Source organism: Malaclemys terrapin, chromosome 1 (genome assembly GCF_027887155.1).
Source record: "Malaclemys terrapin pileata isolate rMalTer1 chromosome 1, rMalTer1.hap1, whole genome shotgun sequence".
Classification (NCBI taxonomy): Eukaryota; Metazoa; Chordata; order Testudines; family Emydidae; genus Malaclemys; species Malaclemys terrapin.
The window spans coordinates 243,035,147-243,058,051 of NC_071505.1; the positions used below are offsets into that span (position 1 = coordinate 243,035,147).

The 22,905-nt window shown below is 41.9% G+C and overlaps 1 protein-coding gene across 1 annotated transcript in view; it reads left to right on the top strand.

Annotated features, from left to right (window-relative positions):
- ADPRHL1 (ADP-ribosylhydrolase like 1) overlaps nt 1-15,387 on the top strand; it is a 30,894-nt gene extending 15,507 nt beyond the window's left edge. Inside the window, exons 3-7 of the mRNA XM_054011104.1 lie at nt 261-386; nt 2,483-2,623; nt 8,197-8,324; nt 12,691-12,823; nt 14,470-15,387. Of these exons, the coding sequence (XP_053867079.1) occupies nt 261-386; nt 2,483-2,623; nt 8,197-8,324; nt 12,691-12,823; nt 14,470-14,627 (686 nt within the window). The 3' untranslated portion in view covers nt 14,628-15,387. The remainder of the gene's footprint in view (nt 1-260; nt 387-2,482; nt 2,624-8,196; nt 8,325-12,690; nt 12,824-14,469) is intronic.
- The last annotated feature ends 7,518 nt before the right edge of the window (nt 15,388-22,905 follow it).

The following is a 22,905-nucleotide window of genomic DNA, read 5'->3' on the forward strand; positions in this document are numbered from 1 at the left end:
AATGAGAGAAAAGGGAGAACACTTACTTTTGTGCACCTACAGTGTTCCTTACAGGACTTTTAGTGACAATTGTAATGAGGTTCCCACATGTGGAGGCAAAAATCCATGTGTGAGGCTATGAAAACTGTGGTACAATTTGACTGGGATAGCTCTCCGTTCCCTAAATGTTATTTGAATTAACAAAATATGCTTGTTTCTGATGGCATTCTACATTTTGTGTATTATTTCCTTTTTAAAGCCCGTAACATTTTTTAATGTAGGTTCTGGATTTGGAGCCGCTACAAAAGCCATGTGTTTAGGGATGAAATACTGGAAGCCTGAGAGGCTAGAAACTCTTATTGAAGTGAGCATCGAATGTGGACGAATGACTCATAATCACCCTACAGGTAACATCCACTGAAATAAAATTATTTGTCTGTGATATGTATGACTGATTATCAATTTAGAACAGACTAGCACAGCTCCTGTTAGCTCACTTGATTGAACTACTGCTGTATCTGCAGATCCCTAAGTCCTGGCTTGAGCCTTGCCTTCCATGAGGTATTTGTTCAATACATAGCACCTCCAGCTGTAGGGTGGAAGACCCCCTTAAACATCACTTGTAATGACTGAAGAATTTGCATGTTATTATCCTGCTCAAATTACTGTGTAACCATTTCACATTTATCCAGATGATCCTGTGAACACATAGGTTTATCCTTCAGAAGATACTGTTTTTCTGTTATGGGCTCTTGCCCCATCAGATTATGTTAGCTATAGATGTGAAGAGAAGCAAATCTGGACATCAAGATGTTTCCAAATCCACATGTTTTAGGAAGAAATAAAAAAAAATTAATTTGTTTGTGTTCTGAAGGTTCATTTTTATATTTCTGTGCTACTTAAACAGTAGTAGAGAAACACACAATGAACTGCAATATGTAGGGTGACCAGATGTCCCGATTTTATAGGGACAGTCCCGATTTTTGGGTCTTTTTCTTATATAGGCTCCTATTACCCTCCACCCCCATCCCAATTTTTTACATTTGCTATCTGGTCACCCTAGCAACATGGAGCAGGTGTAATGGTTTCATTTGGAGCTGTAAGTTCGTAAAATACTTTACTTTTTACCCCTGACAATTCCTTGAAGACCAGCATTACTCTATCAGCAAACCTATTTTCCTATAGCACAGTTTTGTATTTAATAAATCTAGTGCCACCAACAAATATTTAAGATCACAAATCAAATATGTGCTTTATTATTGTATTCCTAACTTAATGCAACTAGTTGCATTTTGTACTGTTTTATCTGGATATTTCATGATGACCAGAATTATGGCATAGTCCGACACCTTTAGGTGCTAAAAAGATTGAATGGCCAAAATGTTGGGGATGTTCCTATAAGGAATAAGGCCCTGATCCAGCAAGACACTTAGGCCAGTGCTTAACTTTAAGCATGTGAGCAGTACCATTGACTCGTGTGCTTGAAGTTAAGCATATGCTCCAGTGCTTTGCATTTGGGGCTTTAGTGTCTACAATTACTGAGCTGGTTTCTTAGCTTTATTTTAAAGTTTGCACTCGGTATTTTTTGCTGTATTTGAAAAAAAGCTCCAAAATTTCACAAGTAGATCTAAGAAAACAATCAAGTAATTTTCTAACTCTGCCAATATTGCGAGTGTCTCTTAAAAGAAAAGATTATCTTGAACACAGTGAAATTCTGTGATCCGCAACCTGCAAATATACACCATAGACTCAGGGCCACCCAGAGGATTCAGGGGGCCTGAGGAAAAGCAATTTCGGGGGCCCCTTCCATAAAAAAAGTTGCAATACTATAGAATACTATATTCTCATGGGGGCCTGGGGCAAATTGCCCCACTTGCCCCCCCCCCCTCCCCGGGCGGCCCTGCATAGACTACTTGCACAGCTTCCTATTGAGGGCAGTTAGATCCCAAAACAAAATAGGAAGAAACCTGAAGTACAGAGCATAGTAGTGTGCATAACGTCTATGAAGAAACGACTTAGTTACTCAGAGTAAAATGAGCAAGAAACAGTATTACATCTAAAATCTTGATCAGTCTGCAAGCTGAATGATTTTGTAAACAAAGTGATTTAGAGTATAACTGAATTACTTGGTCCATGTCAGTTGTTCCATGTGACTTGAATTAAAAGATTTTAAGTATCATATGAACACATGATATTTATATTGGACGACTGCATTATTTGCTGTCATGTTATACCACTGAGAACAGAATCTCCCTCATATGTGAAATAAGTCGTCATCCAGTGAGCAGTGTGCTTCAGCCAAGAGTCCTGACATACCAAGTGTCAGCCTGTTAAACAGAAAGACATAGGTCAGATGGATTTGTTAAACCATCCTAGAGATATGACACACCTAGTAATGATTTTACTGAGGCTATGCCAAAGATGTCTTTGTTATTATTATTATTATTACAGTAGAAATGTAGATTACATGTTAGTAATTATTAATATTATATGTTAATTCTAGGCTTTTTAGGGTCCTTTTGTACAGCTCTGTTTGTATCATATGCAATACAAGGAAAACCACTTGTGCAGTGGGGAAGGGAAATGATGAAGGTGGTCCCAATGGCTGAAGAATATTGCAAAAAGACCATTCGACACATGGCAGGTAACACTCCTAAATGAAAACTATTTTTTTTAAAAACCAATCACCTATAAAGACACCCATTAAACTTCACTGATCAATCGCGCCACTTTTGTTAGTTCACATCATCTCCTGTGCTTACATGTTGTCTTTCCACATTGTCTGCACATTAGACTGCAAACTCTTCAGGGTAGGGACCTTGTTTTCATATGGCTTGCAAGTTGCCTAGCACACTAATGGCACTATATAAACAGACAAAACAATAATTATAATGCTAAACTGCACAGATTTATTTTGTAGGGAGTCTTCCAATGTCATTACAAGGTAGGAAGAATGTTTGTCAGCAAATCATTTGCAAAGTATGTATGCTGAGATTTAAGCTGTTTCAGCTGCCTTCCATCAAATGGTACAGTAGAAGAGACCCAAGCGATCAGTACAACTTTTTCCATTAGAAATTCAGTAGACACTCCTCATTTTGCCAGTGGAAGCCATAATGCAGCTGGAGATGCATATATTTAGAGAACAGTTAATTCATCCTTTGTCTGTAGGTTCAAATCTGGCTGCTGCTATTCCGTGCAAACATTTGGGATATGTTCTGTTGTACTCATTGTTCAAAACAGTTGAGTGAAATAGGACTCCTGAGATAGATAATATTAATGCATCTTATACACAACAGCTTTTTAGTGCCTGTTTGCCTAGGATCACCGTATTGTAGTATTGTTATCCTAATGTGAACAAACGTCTATAGGAGCTTGACTACAGGAGGACACTTGGGAAAGTTAATTGTAAGTAGCTAAATGAGTGAATTGAAAGAGGATTAGTTAAACCACATTAAATTCCTGTGTAGATGCTTTTGCTCAGAATTAAAGTGTCCTTAATTTGATTTAACTTTATTCACTTCCAAAGTCACTTGGATGTGTCCCTAAAAATGTTACCTATGAAATGTTTTTTCCATCTGTTCTAAAGAGTTATAGGGGCCTGGAGAATGTGTTGATTCGACTACATATAAATCTTTACTTGGAGCATCCAAGAACTAAGATTTATTTGCGAGATAAAGTTGCAGCTCAAAAAACTGTGGACAAGCAAGAAGTTTTTCTGGAACACACTGAATTCTTTTACTGTAGCCTCTTCTGCTCTAAGCTTGTTTGGTTTTTTTAATAGACTAGACCTAAGAGCAGCAGGTGCAGGATTAGTATATATAGGTCTCTCTTCGACTGACTTTACAGAAGGATCCTGTCACTCCACCAGGGTGAACCCACAGATGTGTAAAGATATGTGGGACTCCTGAAGAATGCACTGTATAATAATGGCATTGTGGAGCTTGGGGCTATTATGGAAGGGGAAAAAAATCTCCCACTTCAGGCTCGAGACCCTTGGCTGCTGAGATGCACTGAAGAGAATTTCTGCTGAACAGAGCCCTACATTTTTAGAAAACCATTTTTGTTTCAGTCACAAAGACAATGAGACCCATTTAATCACAAAAGGTCCATTGCTCTCACTAAGTTACACTTACTCTGATGTGTAGTCCATTGACTTCAGTATGACTACTCCTGGAGTGCAAGTAAGTACTCAACACCAGTAAGGGTTGAAAAATTGGGCCAAAAGACAGGAAGGATGGTTTTGTGGTTCAGGCACAGGACTTTGGGAGGGGTGGGTTTAATTTCTGGCTTTGCTACAGATTTTCCATCAGACTGGGAAAATCACTTAACTTCTTTGTTCCTCACAACCTCCATCTGTAAAATGGGGATAATAATACTTCCCTACCTTACAGCAGTGTTGTGGGGGGGGGGGGGGGGGGATCATTTATGTTTTTAGCACCAGGGTACTATGCTGGTGAGTGCAACAGAAAAGCAGAGATAATTGCTAGGTCTTTTGAGTTTTTAAGCCAGTTTTAAAATCCCATGATGATCAAATCAATTGTGTGTGGTGGTTTATTTAAACCAGGACTTTTTTTCTCTTAAAATACTCTCATGTTTTTTAAGATGTAGGTAGACATTTTCACTCTGCTTTTTTGAACATAGAATTTCTTTTAAGATACTAATCAACTGCTGCTTGGGCTTCCTGTAGCAGAATGAAAGTACCTCATGGTGTGTTCAGCATGATACCACTGGTGGTGTTAAGGATGGCCAAGGTCAGCAAATGCCAACTGGACCCTCTCTGTGTTGGGCTCCTCCAGGTCCTGCACCTGGGCAAAATCCTGCCCTTTGCCAGCAGATCGAGGGACGTGATCATTCCCCTCTATTCGACATTGGTGAGGCCTCATCTGGAGTAGTGTGTCCAGTTTTGGGCCCCACACTACAAGAAGGATGTGGAAAAATTGGAGAGTGTATAGCGGAGGGCAATAAAAATGATTAGGGGGCTGGAGCACATGACTTATGAGGAGAGGCTGAGGGAACTGGGATTGTTTAGTCTGCAGAAGAGAAGAATGAGGGGGGATTTGATAGCTGCTTTCAACTACCTGAAAGGGGGTTCCAAAAAGGATAGATCTAGACTGTTCTCAGTGGTACCAGTTGACAGAACAAGAAGCAATGGTCTCAAGTTGCAGTGGGGGAGGTTTAGGTTGGATATTAGGAAAAACTTTTTCACTAGGAGGGTGGTGAAGCACCGGAATGGGTTGCCTAGGGAGGTAGTGGAATCTCCTTCCTTAGAGGTTTTTAAGGTCAGGCTTGACAAAGCCCTGTCTGGGATGATTTAGTTGGGGATTGGTCCTGCTTTGAGCAGGGTGTTGGACTAGATGACCTCCTGAGGTCCCTTCCAACCCTGATATTCTATGATTCTATGAACCTGGGTCCTAGTGTGGGTGTAAGGGAACTCCGTGGGGGGGTGGGGTTTGGATTCCCTCCTGCCCCCCAGGGATCTGTGCCAACTGCTGCAGCATCAGGAGTGCTGTAGACTCTACTAGCATTATACTTTTACCCCCTCTGCTGGGAAGTGCGGGGTGGGAGAGCTACCAGCATGTAGAAAATACCAGAGTAAACAAAAACAGCTTTTGTTTTTTGATATATGAAGATGAAGTATTTTCAGGATATTAATCCCTAATGGGGAGCACTTGCTTAGCCTTTTTGGAAGAGGAAAAAAGGGAAAGAAAAAGAAAGAACCAAATTGCTTCATTTAGAAAAGTGACTACTGTGTGTGCACAGTCGCTAATTTTCTGTCAGATCTGAGTGTTTGTCTCACTCTCCTCAAGGAACCCAGAACCGGAAGTGAGCTTTGCTGGAGATTAGACTGTATGTCAGCTCCCTGCCACACCAGTCTGTCTGCCTCACCAGCAAACTCCTAGAGACTGCCAGTCTGAACCTTGCCTTGCAGGTAACAATCAGTGAACCCCAGTTCCCGATTTCCCCCAAAGACGTCTCTCTGCAGTGTCCAGTCCCTCTCACTGGACACTCACAGAAATTACTAAGTTTGCTGCCTTCAAAGAGACAGGGCACACACCAGCCTGTTAAGTTCACCGAGCACTCACTCTACTTCAAAATAACAGCACTAAGATGGTTTATAGTAAAACTAAGAATACGTTTATTAATAAAGAACAGAGATTCAGGTGATACTAAGCAAGAGAAAAGGGAGGCAGGTGTGGCTGCAAACAAAACAAAATAAAACATGCTTTCTAGTGATTAAAACTTTATTTTAGCAGGTTATCTTTGCCTAACCAGTTTTCTCACTTAAATCAGGCTACCAGAAACTCTAGCCCTCCAGGCCAGAGGACCCCACTTTCACAAAATCTTAGGGTGCTGTCCTCTTCCCTAAGTGATGGATAACTAGAATGTCTTTTTGGGCTCCTTTTATATTTCCCCAAAGTGCAATGTCTTTACCTCAAGAGCCAGGAAAAATTGCGAGGGGTGCAGACTCTGTCTCCCAGTGTTTTCTGCTAGTTAGCTGGGTGGCTTTGTTTATCTTACATGTAAATGTACTTTCATTGTCCTCTGGCTTACAAAGCTTGATCCAGACATGTAAATCCACATTCCTTTGTCTAAGGCAGGTTTGTTTATCAACTCTCTCCACAACATATTTTAGGAACATATTTCCAGAGCATGTACTTATCTCTTTACACACCATGGGTACAGACATCACACAGTGATATTCATGACCAGCATGTCATCAGTTTTTATACGATACCTTACTTGATACACTTTCATAATACAATCATATCATATACAATCATTTGATTCAGTTGCTTATTGGTTTGGGTTCCTACCCTCTTTTCTTCCCCAGGAAGTCAGTACCCTGATTGTCACCATTATTGAAGGGGAAGCTATTAGAAAACAGAATTCAGACTTATTTTGTATTTAATTTGAAACAGCAGTGATGCTGAACACACCTGCAATCATACTTCTGGACTGAAATGCCAACATTCCAATGGCTTATTTAATGGCCTTCTCCATCTCACTGCTTTTCGAATTCTTAACCCTAGTCATCTTTGCCTCCTATTCCTTTTTTCCACCTTTCCCCTCATGGTCTCAATCCTGCGAATAAATATGCATGTGCTTGACTTTACACATGAGTACGCCCATTGAAGTCAATAAGACTTAAGTGCATGTTTAAGTGTTTTAGCGAATAGGATTGGATTTAAGCACTTGCTTAAAAGGTAAGCAAGGTAAGATATTTAAGTGCTTTGCTGAATCAAGGACATCAGTAGTCCCATTGAAGATAATGGGACTACTCATATGCAAAAAGTTAAGCATGTGTGTTTGCAGTTTTCAAGACTCACTGTTTTTTCTCACTGACCAGAGAAAAAAGTAGGTGATATATAAAGATGGTCTGAAGGTTTTCTCCTCCTGCTTTGTTTGTATTGCAAGTTCTGGTCTTTGTTTACCAGTTTTTCCTGGAAGATTCTATGGATGACTGAAGAACTAGTAGGTTCAAGACACTAGAGAAATCTTACATATAAAATCTGAATAATTGAGATGGAAAGTGATTTATATTCAGGCTGTGTAAAACATTTTGTGTTTTGTTTGGTATCTTCAACACCTGTTTCATTCAAACAACTGGGAGAAAGCTTTCTAGTCCACATCTCTGAGTCCTCCAGCAAAACCAGGGAAGGTAAGACTTGACAGTCCTCATATTTCTAAGGTAAAAAAGCACGCCTCTCCCACCAAATTGTTTTCTTTTAAAGAAACTCAATGAAACAAAAATAAACATTTTAGGTATTCGTGATTTGCTATAAAGGAACACCATCAAATAAAGGCATAGACTAATTTTTCTCCCCAGTAATTCACATTTATCATTTTTCTTTATAGTGTTTGTTTTAGATGAAGGTTGCACTGTCTCAATCTCATATCATGCTGTATTTCCAGTTTGTTGGATGTTTTTAAGATAATTCTGCAGTTCTTACCATTTTTAATTTTCTTTCTTTCTTTCTTTCTTTCTTTTCATATTCATTTTTCCTGCCTTCCTATTACTTGTTCCATCGATATAATCAAATAGAACATGCAGTTTGATCCTGCTTGCGAGTGTGTGAATTATTAAAATTATATTCCTGTAGAATACAAAGTTTTACTGGGAAAACCCTGTTTTGTTCTTTCTTTAAAAGCTATTTAAGTGCACCTGAAAGTCTTGTCAAGATGAAATATTACACCATTAGTTTGTTTTGCATTCAGAATATCAGGAGCACTGGTTTTACTTTGAAGCCAAATGGCAGTTTTATTTGGAGGAGAGAGAAATCACTGACGATAATCAGAATAAACCCATCTTTCCTGATAATTATGATGCCGAGGAGAGAGAAAAGGTAAAAATGTGCAAATGTATCTTCAAGAAGAGCTCAGAAAATTTCATTACTAATAGACACATTTCCAGAGAGATAATCCGAGATGGTTGTTAAATGTCTTTGCTGCCCCATAGGATGGGAGTTCTTCTGAAAAGATTTTTTGCTTATTTACTAACAAGAAACATTATTCCATCTTTACTTAACATGTGAGTTAATACAAGAAATGGTTACAATTGAATCAGGAATAAGGTTCTAAGCGATAGTCATGGAACGGGAGTGAAACAGCGTATATTGGCACTTTAAGGAAAAGAGGAATCGGGAGGAAAGGGGAACAGAGTAGCCTGGACCTTGCTCTCCCATCTCCCAACATGATTTCTCTTTTCTTTAAAGGGCCATTATAACCCATTGCAGGGAGAAATACAATAAGCAGGGAAGTCAAGCTGGCCAGATGTTTAAACATCTAGAGAAGTGTGAAATTGAGAAGCAAATTGCAGTGAATCATGGCTATTAAAGAAGGAAAAGACCTACTCAGAGATCTAGGCTGGAATTTTCAAAGGTCCCTAAAGGAAATGGATGACCAGCTCTCATAGAAATTACCATGGGAGTTGGGCACCTAACTCTCTCAAGGCTCTTTGAAAATCCCCATCCTAGTCCATTCCCTGGTCAATACAGAATTGATTCCTGCACTGGTTTTGTTCAGTCTTGTTTTAAGTATCTCAAGAGATGGTGTTTCACCACTTCCCAGGGTACTTTATTTTGTAGTCTACATTGTTTTTAATTTAATCCCATTACTTTTAGTTATTACTCCTTGAACCAAGCTAAATAAATTCCTCTTCTTCCTTGGTGTTTATGACTTTCCAGTATTTGAAGATAGTTCTCATGTTTCCAACTTACTTAGCAGCCTGGCAATAAATATGAAATTCTTTTCAACTTTCCCCATATATCAGTTTTTCCAGTCCTTTAGAGCAGGGGTGGCCAACCTATGGCTCCGGAGCCACATGCGGCTCTTCAGAAGTTAATATGTGGCTCCTTGTATAGGTACTTACTCCAGGGCTGGAGCTACAGGTGCCAACTTTCCAATGTGCCGGGGTAGAGGGGGGGAAGGATGCTCACTGCTTAACCGTGGCTCTGCCACAGGCCCTGCCCCCACTCCACCCCTTCCTGCCCCTCTCCTGAGCCTGCCGTGCCATCGCTCCTCCCACTCTCCCTCCGGGCCTCCTTCATGCCACGAAACAGCTGATCGGGAGGTGCAGTGGGAGGGGGAGGCGCTGATCGGCAGGGCTGCCGGTGGATGGGAGGGGCTGGGAGCGGGAGGGGTGGGGAGCTGATGAGGGGCTGCTGACATATTACTGTGGCTCTTTGGCAATGTACATTAGTAAATTCTGGCTCCTTCTCAGGCTCAGGTTGGCCATCCCTGCCTTAAAGCATGGTTCTGTTCTGAAAAGTGACTAACCTGGGGTGCTCTGTAAACTTTTTGGTGCTCTTATATATGACAGAGGGCGCCCATGGATGATAATGAAATACCAAGAGTAGATAATAAGACGGCACCTGCTCACTTAATAGCTCTGCTCCCTGTGTGTATTCAGTCATATTTTCTTACTTTAGTGACAATACATTTTTACTAGTTTTTGCTCCTACTAGTGTCAATACAGCTACTATACGAGAGGCTGAGCTGAATAACATTCCTCCTCATTCTTTATCAACAGAATAGTTGACTAAATTCCAATTACAAGGACCAAATTCTACTTACACCTGTATGACCACTTTGGCAGGTAGAGCTTTGGTTATTGATGATGCACAAGAAGGAAAGACCCTTGCTTGACTTGCAGCGCCTTGGCTGTCTGCAGGACTGACAGTTGGAAAATACATCTTTTTACTTGTAAACTGAGCACATTGGATCTGCAGTCCCTCAGTGGGAAATACGTGGAACCCCCACTGTGCCACTTTCACAGTCTCTTTTCAAAGTAGAACTGCACTTTGATCCTTTTTGGAGCTCTTCCCTGCATTCTTTTCAGTTTGTCAGTTGCAGATGGAACTCCTTCCCTATTGCAACAATAAAGAGAAATGTTCAGGGCTAAATTTTCAAACAGGCCTCTAAAATCATGTGTGCATCTGTCAGTTCATGCAAAGCCCCCATTTAAGCATGCACACAAAAACTACAGAAGCTTTGAATATTAGGCAGACATAGACAGATTTTATTTATTGGGAATATATTTGCAAAGACCATTTTTATTTGTAAAAATAAATAATCTTCAGATTAACAAGGAATATACAGTACATTCTATAAAATTGGCTGCCACGTCTAGATACCTAGAAATTTGGGGCAATGAAAGATAAGTTAACTCTGCCTGACTGTATGGACAAGAAGCAGGCAGTGGGCACAATCAGAACAAATCATCTTGCAGTAAATATGAGTTTGACTCTTTAACTGTGTGTTAAATAAACTGCACAAATAGACAGACACTACAGCTCACTCTCATTTTAAGCCTTGATTCTTCAATCATAGCTCTCAAGCTATCGAGACTCATATGTTGGAAGCAATGTGTGACAATGACCCAAAATGAGGGGGACTGAAAAAGCGTTCATACAAGAAGCTTAAAATGTTGGGGTTTGATTCCCGAGTGTCAATAACTTTCTATAGTCTCAATTTCAAGATTCTTTATTTCTGAGGTAAACAATTTTCAACAAAGCTAGGAGACACCAAATCTGGAGGTATCGTCAGGACTAAAATGAGTGACAACTTTCAAAGTAAAGGATACTTGAGACATATGTCTGCAGCCCGATCCAGAATAGCACTGATGCAAGTAATCCCAACGGGACTTTATGTGTAAATCAATGCTACTTCATATGAATAAGGGATGCAGAACTAAGGCCTTACAGTCTACTTGTGTAAGATGACAGCAGAAGCAGGTGGGCACTGTCTATTGTTTGCAAACATGAAAGTAAGGAGAAAGTGATGCTGCCTGAGACCCCTCCCCCTTTGGTATATGTGTGGGTGCACAGTATATAAATATATAAAGCTTAAATTAAAGTTATTTTCATAGCATACAAACAGAGAAGTTAGATAAAATATATAATACTCCAGCTGGAAGGCTGCAGTGTAACACTACTTTATTTCTCAGAACACACAAGAACTCCAAAACAGAGAGAAACAAAACTGGCTGCTCCCTAAGCAGAGAGGTACAGCTCACTCATCTTACTCTAGCTGGCAGTTTGCACACTGACTCTGCTGAATGCTCCCATTCTTTGCTGCAGAGCCCACTAGTCTGCATGTGGGACTAGGGACAGACAGACAAATACACACACACTGCTCTTACCACAATAGCTTGCAGTTCCAACACAGTCCTCGGGACACCATAAAGCTCAGGGCCAAATTCAGCCCTAGTTGAAGGAAGTACAACTCAAATTGCTATATTGTATTTTATATGTTAAGGGGATAAAAAACTGGCTTGCGGGCCAATCTTTAATCAAAATGATGTTTTTGGTATAAGCTTAACAGATGCACTTTGGATGTGGTTTGGAAATTGGGGCAGGTAAAAAAGGTAAAGTCTGGATGCACCTATTCTAGGGCCTGTTTGATGGGCCAGTGCACAATGCCCAGGGGTTTTTGTTGCTGAGGAAGTATTCTGCCTCTTGTATTTGAAGATCATTTTCAATATTGTTGTTCTGAGCTGTCTTTGAGAGGAAGGGAGGCCTGGCAGCACAAGGTGAGAAAGAATGATTTGAAATAAAATATCTAGAAGTGGAGACATTTGAACAAATGTGGAAGAGGACACAGTAAAGACATTTAAAACTGGACTGGACAAAACATTTGAGAATATGTGGTGGGGGAATGGAGAACAATTCCTCATTGTCTGAGAGGAGACCAAGACAACCTAATAAGTCTTTTCCACCTCTAATTTCTATGAGTGTGAACTTTTAAGATGTGAAATGAGACTCTGACTTGATGAGCTTCTTGAAATTCCTGGCTCAGTTGAATCCTAGAGACCTTTGCTCCTGATCCAGCCTGCAGAGTACTTACAAGTATTTTGTTTCCTTCTGGCCTACATGACTGTTGGCATTAAAGCCTCTGTCTGTCTCTGAGAGGCAGGGCTGGTTCTGGGGGGACTATTCAGCAGAGGAACCAGGGAATTTGCCAGTGGTAGGAGGCTTTGAAAAAATATAATCTCAAATGAATATTGTGGTTGCATTTGTAAATGGGAAGATCAGAGGCACCCCTCCACTGCTCCATACGAAATGTCACAAATAGATAGGAGTGAGCTTCCCCTGAATGCAGGTCCTTATCAACCATCTTGGGGTAAAAATGTCTTTCAGTATATCATTCTGCATGTGAAAGGTGGTGAGCCCTTGCAATGCCTTGCGACCAACTCAACAGCTATTCTTTTAGACTTACAGGAGGTGGAGTTCTGAAGGACGAGGTGGAAGAAGAGGCCATGATGCTCCCATGATTGCATATGATGCTCTTTTAGGATGTGGTGGTGACTGGACAGAACTTTGCAACCGAGCAATGTTCCATGGGGGTGAGTAATTCTGTTGTTCCTTTATAATGTCAAGTATTTCAATCCCCTAGAGTTTAAATGGCAAAATGGTCCTTGTTGTATGAGATGCAACCTTTAAGTCACGAAAAAGGCATCTCAGCAGTAAATCTGCTGACTAAGTCAAATCTGCCATATTGCCTATTATTGATTCCTTATCAATTTCACATGATCAATGTTGTTATTATGTCAATAGCGCCTGCCATTCAAGACTTGGAAAGTGCTTTACAAACATTAGTGAATTAAGCCTCACAACATGCTTGTGAAGTAGATTAATGTATATGGTTCACTTTACCACCACTTATATACAGCAACCTCTGTCTGGGATGGCTGCTATAGAACCACACACAGAAAAACAACACAAGTGTATAAGATGGGGGAAGAAAAAGAATACTGATTAAAACTGCAGGGAGTTTTCAGGCAGGTACTGTAGTATGTAATTACTTGAGCAGTAGTTTGTCTGGGACACTGGTTTAACACCCTTACTCTTATAAAAACCACGATGTGGTCTTTAAAGGAACACAAGTGGTTAATATCTTTGTGTTGCATCTCATGCCAAAGATAGCTCCTTCAACATCACTGTGCCCTGCCCCCTACCCTCATGCGGAATCACCAACACTGCAGATTCAGCCCAGCAGGATGCCATCAACAATCAACCTAGGCATTCCATGGAGACGCCCTGTCTAAGGTGCTGACCCAGCCCATCCCTCCTTAGCTTTGTGAGAGTTAACGGGATCTCAACACACAATGCTATGGATACATACACACAGCCATTATGTGATTTTTAATTATTAATTACAATAATAAGATACATTCCCTGCCCTAAAGATCTTGCAACCTAGTGGTTTCTTCTGTAGCTACTCTTCCTTTCTAGCCCTGGGTAACTGCAATGGTTTGTTGCACCCTGAGAGCCTTATTGTAAAGGCTTTCACAGTAAAGGACACTGTGGCTTTATAAATGCTTATGGTGCTTTAGAGAATAGAACTTGTCTAAATTTTTAAAATTTCCTATCAAAACGTACTCCATGAACTGATTGCTGCTGACCTTTCTGGAGATGGTCAGTAGCCAATATAAATTGTGAGTTTGAGTCTCCAGCCCTTGCTTGCTCTTCAGTTGCCTATGATGTAACACTGAGCAAAGGGCTGCATATATTTGTTGACAAAACTAGAAGTAAAGGGTCAATACTAGCTACATTACTATTAGACAGATGGGATTTTGAGATTTCCTCCAATGCTCCCCACTCCCGTTCTCCATCCATTGTATTGTTGTTTAAATAAATTACCAAAATAATTGAAACCAGCATGATTATTTTGCATTATTTTAACAAATAAAATATGCAGAATTTTAAAATATCATGTGCAGAATTTTTAATTTGTTGGTGCAGAATTCCCCCAGGAGTACATTATGCAGTATGACCCGTTACTGCTGGCAAAGGTGGAGGCTTGATATTCCAGTTGGTTGGTGAACTCCCTAGAGCTACTGTTCTGAGAGTCTCTTTGGCACACCACATATAAGTAAAAATCTCTGCCGTAGTGGCTTAAAGCTTCCTTCTCTGTGTAGTGATATATCTGCAAAGGAGAGTGCATTTTTCACAACAACAGAACTGCACACAATTGTGTTTAATTTTACAGGTGAAAGTGCAGCCACTGGATCTATTGCCGGCTGCTTGTATGGATTGCTTTACGGCCTGAACAAGGTTCCCAAAGGCTTGTACCAGGATCTTGAACTGAGGGAGAGGCTAGAATACTTGGGCGAGTCTCTTTACCGACGATCCACAGAGGAAAAGTAAAGCAGTTTCTGCCATTTTTCTCTTTCTATACAGACTCTGTCAAACACTGTAGATAACTGACTAATTATAATAACACTGTTCTAGGCTGGTGAGGTTTAGTTCTAAAAGGCTATGTGTATAAGTGCGGTTAGCTGAGTCATTCAGGAGTAACTGGACACTGTAAATGTTCAGTTTTTCATAGACACAGGGACTTTGAGTATCGAACTTGCTCTTAAAGTACAATTCAGGTCAGTGAGATTATTTTAAATAAAAAATATATAAATAACTAAACCCCTCTTATTATCAAAATTCTGCCTACCTTGCTAATGCCACCCCTAAACGCTATTATCAGTAGTCTCTTGTACACATATATAATTAATTTTCAAAACTAATGCTTTTTTGCCGAACTAATAGTATGATCCTTTTGTGAGGATGTTTAGTTCTCTGTAGATTTTAAACTTTTGACAATTCTTCCACCTCCATCTTTCCTCCTCCTCACATCTAATGTCTCTGTAATACTTGCAACCCTAATGGGTCACAGATTATTCATTAATGAAATGTTAACCCTTTGTCAGCACTATGGTGTATATGTATTGTTATGTGAGAAGCTTCCAGAAAGGAAAGGCCAACACTAGCAACACTTCCAAGGTACAGCGAAGCATTATTGTGTTTAACATTTCTGCATTATTATGTTTTTTTTCACTCTAGACTCTTCAAAACTCTTTAAAAAAGTTAACTGGCTGAAATATTTGTAAATAAATTAATCTTATGCTCGTCATAAGCATCATTTCTTCATTTTTAGATCCTACTTATATGTTGCTATATCAGTATCAGAATTTTTGGCTGAGGCCATTAAAGAGTTGTAGTACGTCACCAGCCAGGCTATGATGTGTTTCATGTGACTGACATTTCCCTCACAAAGAGGCCTGGAGAGAAAACAGTAACTTTGGCTTTTAAAACAGAAAACCAACTAACTATATGGTCAAGTTAAAAATTAGTATCTGATCTGAATAAAACTAACAGTAGAACTTAGTGAATCATATTCTGATCTGTAATACTGGCATAAATCTGGAATAACTCCCATTAGTGGAATTATACTAATATTAATTCTGGAGTACTTGAGAGCAGAATTTAGCCCCATATGATTGATTCCATGTTTTAGCACAAAGATTCTTAAACTGTGGTCCACAGAGAACATTCTAATGGTCCACAAAGAGCTGACTGGTCACGTGGTCCTGTTTTCTCCTCTCTATTTCCACCTGCTGACTTGCATTTAAAAAGGCAGCTAAAAATACATAAATACTTTCCTATTGCTTTTCCATATAAGCAATTGCCATCGGGATGTTATATGATAGAAAGGGGAGCAGGTGATCCATGTCATTGTGATTAGTAGGGGAGATGGTCCACACGCCAATCTCTTTATTAAAATGTGGGCTACACAATGAACAACATTGAGTTCTTGTTTTAGCATGCTCTCTTTGCATCTTTGCTATGTGCTGCTTTCTCATTTTGAGCATATGTTAACATTTAAACAAAGAAGGATATTTGTTTGTAATGTATGACTTTATATAAGAAACATCAAGACTTTCTGAAAAGGTTCTTTCTAGTTTATGATGCCTCTAGCATTCCCCATAATAAATTCAGCAATTAAGAAGAGAGAAGAATGTAGCTCTCATAAGGTACGATTTTCTCTTGTACATCTAACTTTTCCTTTACCCAGGAAAAAATCACCAGCGGAAAAGAAATCATCATTCCACAAAGACAGCATGCCGCATCATTAGACTTTGAAAGGTTGAACTAAACATATGGTTGCTGTGTTTTTTAAGTTAACAATTGTCAATATTGTTCTTCTAGATTGTATCAAAGCTATCCCATTATTCATCTTACCTTACATTCATGATCAAACTTAATTTCAGAGACAGAAGAGCAAATCTAATTTTACAAAGATGGTTCACATAGACAGAAGCTATAAAGTAGGCAAATACTAACAAAACATTGTTTCCACAGTTATAGGGGAAAATAGGCCATTGGCCACCACTTTATTAAAGACATAACAAGGTTTAAACATCAGCGTGAATAAGAGTAACCACTACTGCAAAGGAACACTGTTGTTGCTTTCCCTTACTGTAGGCTATTCCTTGAACCAAATTACATGCAAAGACAGGTGCCCTCAAGATACTACGTGTGGTCCCAAGACTAAAACAGTCTTTTTGCCTCCCCCGTCATGGCCGTCTGACTCAAACCAAGATTCAACTAACACTAAGTTAGAGCTGCTGATAGTCAACTCCTGGAAACTTCTATAAGTGGGCTTATCTTGTGGTACAGAGTAACCTTCATTTCCCAGTAACAAATCATCAACCACCTTTCCCAACAAACTTTGAACCAGCGTTACTATTGAAGCCTCTCTCCACTCGATGTATTAAAACTTGCTAGCACTAAGAAAAAGGTGCTGAAACAAGAGCCAACTCACTGATTACTCCTGACCAGACAATAACTTAACATTACCCAGTGTAGAGAAAAGAAAATACAACCGGCTAGTGCAAATAGGACACAAATAACCTAATTTATCAGAACTTAAATCACATGTAGCAATTACAAACCATATGGCCAGGCCTGTCTGTCTGAACATTGCTGTGTGAGCAGGTAAGAAAAGCTTTCTAATAGGGGCAAGTGGGCATGAGAACCAGCATAGCTCCTGCCAAGTGTTCTCTCTCCCCCACCTATAGCCACCTTCAGCCAGGCAGTGGGAGTTTTATGTGGGTCAATGGGGTGACCAATCATGCAGCTCATAGTAAAACAACTTGTCCTGATTGGCTGCCCAGGCTGAAGCTATTGTAGCCCTCACTTGATGACCCTGGCTAGGGTGGCTGGGGGTGAAGAATGGAACAGTGTAGTGGGAAATACTTGTCATGCAAAGGAGCTAAGTAGAAGCCTTCTTTAGTTAGGATGACAGTTTCACTCTGTCTAATGCAGCTTTACGTGGCCTCTTAAAAGCTGAGCACCTCTTCGAGAAAATGAAACCATTTGTACCCCTGCAGTCCTGCCATGTCAGCAAGGCGGCATGGGGGGAACCTGCACTGCCCCTGTTCTGCACTCCCTGCTTGCCTAGTCCTCTCTGAGATACATTGGCATAATAATGCCTAAATGGAAACCCAAGTAGTTGAGGGCCAAGAATTAGTTTGTTTCTTTTTACAAAAGGTTTTGACAAAATCTACTGTGAATATTTTGTGAAAGTTCTGTGTTGTTGTTGTTAACAACCCCTGGATACACTGTTGTTGTTGTTAATGCAAGCCTTCCCTTGCAGCGCTGGCAAACCAGGGTGCTCCTACTGCATGCCAGCCAGCGAGACTGAATGGCTTAGTATGGGCTGAAGAGCACTAAGAAGGGCAACGCCCAGCACCCTCCTACTGATGATAAAAAGGAGAGCTCCCCAAGCCTCTAAAGTGTATATTTGTTGGAAACTACCCTCCCTCTGCAGGACTGCATAGGCACTACTGCTGGTCTAGGGCTCCAGAAACCCCCACAATCCCAGAACAGAGGCAAGAAGGGGCCAGGATCCAGGGGTTGTTCATTGGGTTAGTAAACATATTTGTATGAGCTCCCTCTCCCTGGCCTACCTCCAGCAGCTCTTCCTGCTCAGGTGCTGAACACATCTCCTCTGCCCCCATAGGCACAGGGTCTGACCATTCTCAAGTCTGTGACATTACAGTGTCTGCTATGAAGGCTTTCACTGGGCTAACCCAGTCACTGGGATTAGATTGCATTTCAGCCTGCTAGTGTATCAGGCTTTTGGTACTCAGATACTACAGTGATGAGTGTCACAGAAGTGCCTGTGAATAAATAAGAGAGACAGGGTGGGGGAGGTAATATCTTTTATTGGACCAACTTCTGTTGGTGAGAGAGACAAGCTTTCGAGCTTATACAGGGCTCTTCTTCAGGTCCGGGAAAGGTAATCAGTGTGTCACAGCTAAAGACCAGGTGGAACAGATAGTTAAGCATAAGGAGTTAACTCATGTTGCAAGAAACCTTACACACAACTATATACAAGAAACCCTCACATCACCACACTTACCACCACAGATCCAGCAACCACCCCAAACACACCTAGAAATCTGGTCTCTACAGCCAGGCACTCAAATACCACAGAATATGCTCTGAGGAGAAAGTCCAAGATATACACTTTAACACACATAAAACCGTCTTCACCATATAAGGATATTCCACTAGAGAACTAGATCACATCATGGAATGGGTCATCCTAATTTCCTGAGAGAACCTGCTTCAATACAGAAAAAAAGTCCACTGACCATGTACCCCTAGCTGTCACCTATCACCCCACGCTGGAAGCCATATGAGGTATCATCAAACAATTACAACCCAAACTTGATGGGGATCACATCTTGAGAGAAATCTTTACCAAACCCCCTTTTCTGGCCTTCAAACAACCCCCCAACTTTGCCAAACTCATCGTCAGAAACAAGCTCCCCACAGACCAGGCCACACCAACTCAGAGCGGCACCACACCCTGCCAGAACAGATGCAAAACCCGTAGCCATATTTCCACTGCTACAATGTTCAATATCCCTGTAGTGAGTCGGTGTGGCTCCCCTCCTGTCCAGAAGAGGGAGCCCACGTGCCGGCACCAGAGTGGGTGGGACCACCACCGCCTGTCCCCGCCCCCCGGAAGTCAAGGGGCGGGACAGGAAGTATAAAGGCCGGCCGCCAGAGCTCAGTTGGAGCCCAGCCACCGCAGGGAGCAGACGTGCGGCCGGTAGCTCCTGCCCAGGAGACCGTTGAAGACCGGGGCTTGGACCCTGGCTGGCCTGAGCTACCCCGGGCCCGCTACGAAGAGGAGCCGCCGGAGCCCGCTCACGCCCGCCACTGGGAGAACCCCTGGGAACCGGACCCCACTAACCCTGAGGGTGAGACTGGACCCGAACCCCTCCGCCCCTGCTGCTACCCAGAGGAGCCGCCTGGGGACCGTTGGCCTGACTTCCCGGCAGAGCTACCGGACCTGCCACCGAGCCCCGGCCCAGAGGAGCCCATGCAGGTGGACTGGCCTGAGCCCGGCGCGACGAGCGAGGTAGGATCTGAGGGGGATCACGGAAGTGGCCCGGGGATAGCCGACCCCGGTCCGGCTGCAACTGAATGTGAGCCTATGTCAGTGTGTTGCGGTCTGGATACCCCACTGACCAGCAGCGGCAGCAACCGCTGTTAGGGCCCCGGGCTGGAACGCAGTGGAGTGGGTGGGCCTGCGTTCCCCCCTGCCACCCTCCGTACGGGTGGCAGGCTTCCCCCTCACCCAACGCTCGGCTACAGAAGCCTGGGCCTTGAACTATTTGCCTGCTCAGCCCCTGCAACAAGGGCCTGAGCTAACTGTGTTTGCCCCGCCCTGATCCAGGGCCTGGGCTGTGAACTGCTTGCTCGCTCAGCCCCTGCAACAAGGGCCTGAGTTAACTGTGTTTGCCCCGCCCTGATCCAGGGCCTGGGCTCTGAACTATTTGCTCGCTCAGCCCCTGCAACAAGGGCCTGAGCTAACTGTGTTGGCCCCGCCCTGATCCAGGGCCTGGCCTCTGAACTATTTGCTCGCTCAGCCCCTGCAACAAGGGCCTGAGCTAACTGTGTTGGCCCGCCCTGATCCAGGGCCTGGCCTCTGAACTATTTGCTCGCTCAGCCCCTCCAAATAAGGGCCTGAGCTTAACTGTGTTGGCCCCGCCCTGATCCAGGGCCTGGCCTCTGAACTATTTGCTCGCTCAGCCCCTGCAAACCCGGGCCTGAGCCAACCGTGTTCGCCCCGCCCTGATCCAGGGCCTGGGCTTTGAACTCTTTGCTCGCTCAGCCCCTGCAGTCAAGGGCCTGAGCTTTAACTGTGGCTGCTCCGACTCTGCACCAAAGAGCCAGAGTTCCGGGACTAACTGACTACTTGTTCCCACAGCAGTGAGTCGGTGTGGCTCCCCTCCTGTCCAGAAGGGTCGAGCCCCGGCTAGGACCTACTACAATCCCCCATAGGAACCTTTCAAGATCCATGGGTACTACACGTACCTATTGCAACATATGGTATACCTCATCTAGTGCATCAAATGCCCTAGCAATCACTATAGGGGTGAAACCAGACAATCTCAACACTCTCAAATAAACTCATACAGAAAAATGATAAAAGACAAAAACATTACCCATGAGTGAACTCTTGTCATAAAATAATAACTCCATATCTGACCTCTCAGTCTACACCCTCAAAGGAAACTGACACAACACCTTCAAGAGGCGAGCCTGGGAGCTTAAATTCATAACTCTGATAGACACCAGAAATCATGGATACAATAGAGATACTAATATATATCTTGTATCAGAGGGGTAGCTGTGTGGCAATGTAAAGACTAACCGATTTATTTGGGCATAAGCTTTCATGGGTAAAAAAACCCACTTCTTCAGATGCATGGAGTGAAAATTACAGATACAAGCATAAATATACTGACACATGAAGTATATGTCTTATTACAACAATCTGTAAACTATTAACTCACCTTTGTCCTATGACTGCAGAGGTGTTAATTGCCCACTTCATTTTGAATGGTTTCTTGCAATGTGTTAACTCCTTATGCTCACCTTGTATTTAGCTGCAACATTCTGAGTACCTTTCCCAGACCTGAAGAAGAGCTCTGTGTAGCTCGAAAGCTCACCAACACAAGTTGATCCCATAAAAACTACTACTTCACCCACCTTGTGTCGTTCCTGTCCTGGGACCAACATAGCTATAACACCACTGCAAACAACTATGCATAAATAAGTAAATTGCCTGCTTGCCTCTTGAAAATATATTATTGCTGAGTGGATGGGGTTCATTTAAAATAAGCAAATGAACAAGATCTTTTGAAACTGGTCTTAGATCACCTGGACACACATGTGATCAGCCTGTTCTTTGACATTTAAAATCATGTAGTTAGGACAAAAATATCCAGAAAATAGCTCATCTAGATCTCCTAAGGCAGATGGCAGCATAATTTAAAAAAATGGCTTTTGGGGGGAGGGAAGAGAAGCCTGGTACAGTAGAACCTCAGAGTTACAAACACCAGGGTTACGAACTGACCAGTCAATCACATACCTCATTTGGAACCGAACGTATGCAATCAGGCAGCAGCAGACACACACACACACAGAAACACAGTACAGTACTGTGTTAAACATAAATTACTAAAAAATAAATAAAGGGAAAGCAGCATTTTTCTTCTGCATAGTAAAATTTCAAAATTGTATTAAGTCAATGTTCAGTTATAAACTTTTGAAAGAACAACCGTGGCATTTTGTTCAGAGTTATGAACAACCTCCATTCCCGAGGTGCTCATGACTCTGATGTTCTACTGTATGCGTTAGTGCTGCCCACTGCCATGGGGGAGTTCCAGGTTCCAGTTCCAGAATGCTATTACCTCATTCCCTGGCCTAGCTCATAGCCTGGGGTAGTGCCTTGCACTTCTCAACAAAGAACCCTCTGACTGTTTATGAAATGGTGTTAACAGACTCCCACTATGCACAACAACCCTAAGGGACCATTCTGCCCAGTTTCTCTCAGCTATAATGACAGGTGGTTATAGTCCAAGGAGTGAAGGACAGGTGTTGGGATAATATTAGGGATGAAATCTTGACCCCATTGGTATCCAGGTCAAAACTTCCATTCAATGTGGTCATGATTTCCCTGCAGGACTTTGTGCAATAGACTCTCCCTTAGGAAATGCATTGGGGCTTTTTAATGCTGTGACAATAGTATCAGCATTCCCCCATGTCCCCACACATCTGTGTTTATTTTAGAGAAATAACTTCATATATAGAACCCAGGATTTATATTTCACGGTACATGGTCATCCAAGAGAGCAGATTTTTTCACAAATACATTGTAATGCTCATTTGTGGGTGAGATCATCATGGAAAAACCTCAGATGCCCTGAATAGGTAGAGTAGCTCTTGTTCATCTTCTGTTACTAGCTGATAAATATAGACCAGACATTCTGATATAGGACATAAACAAAATAATGTTGTGTACCTATAAAACAGTGTAATATTTCTGAAAATGCACCCTAATGAAAATACTCTAAAATACATCCTATTGATTTGACTTATGGGTAAACCCTTAACAGAGATCACTATTGTTTCTTTTACCACCTAATTCTATTTTAACGAACTCCAAACCAATAACAAGAGGATCTGATTCTGTTCCGATTGCAGTCAATTGGGGTTTTGCTATTGATGTTAGTGGAAGCTAGGTGATCCCATTCTTTATTATATGTTTATGGGAATGTCCACAGTA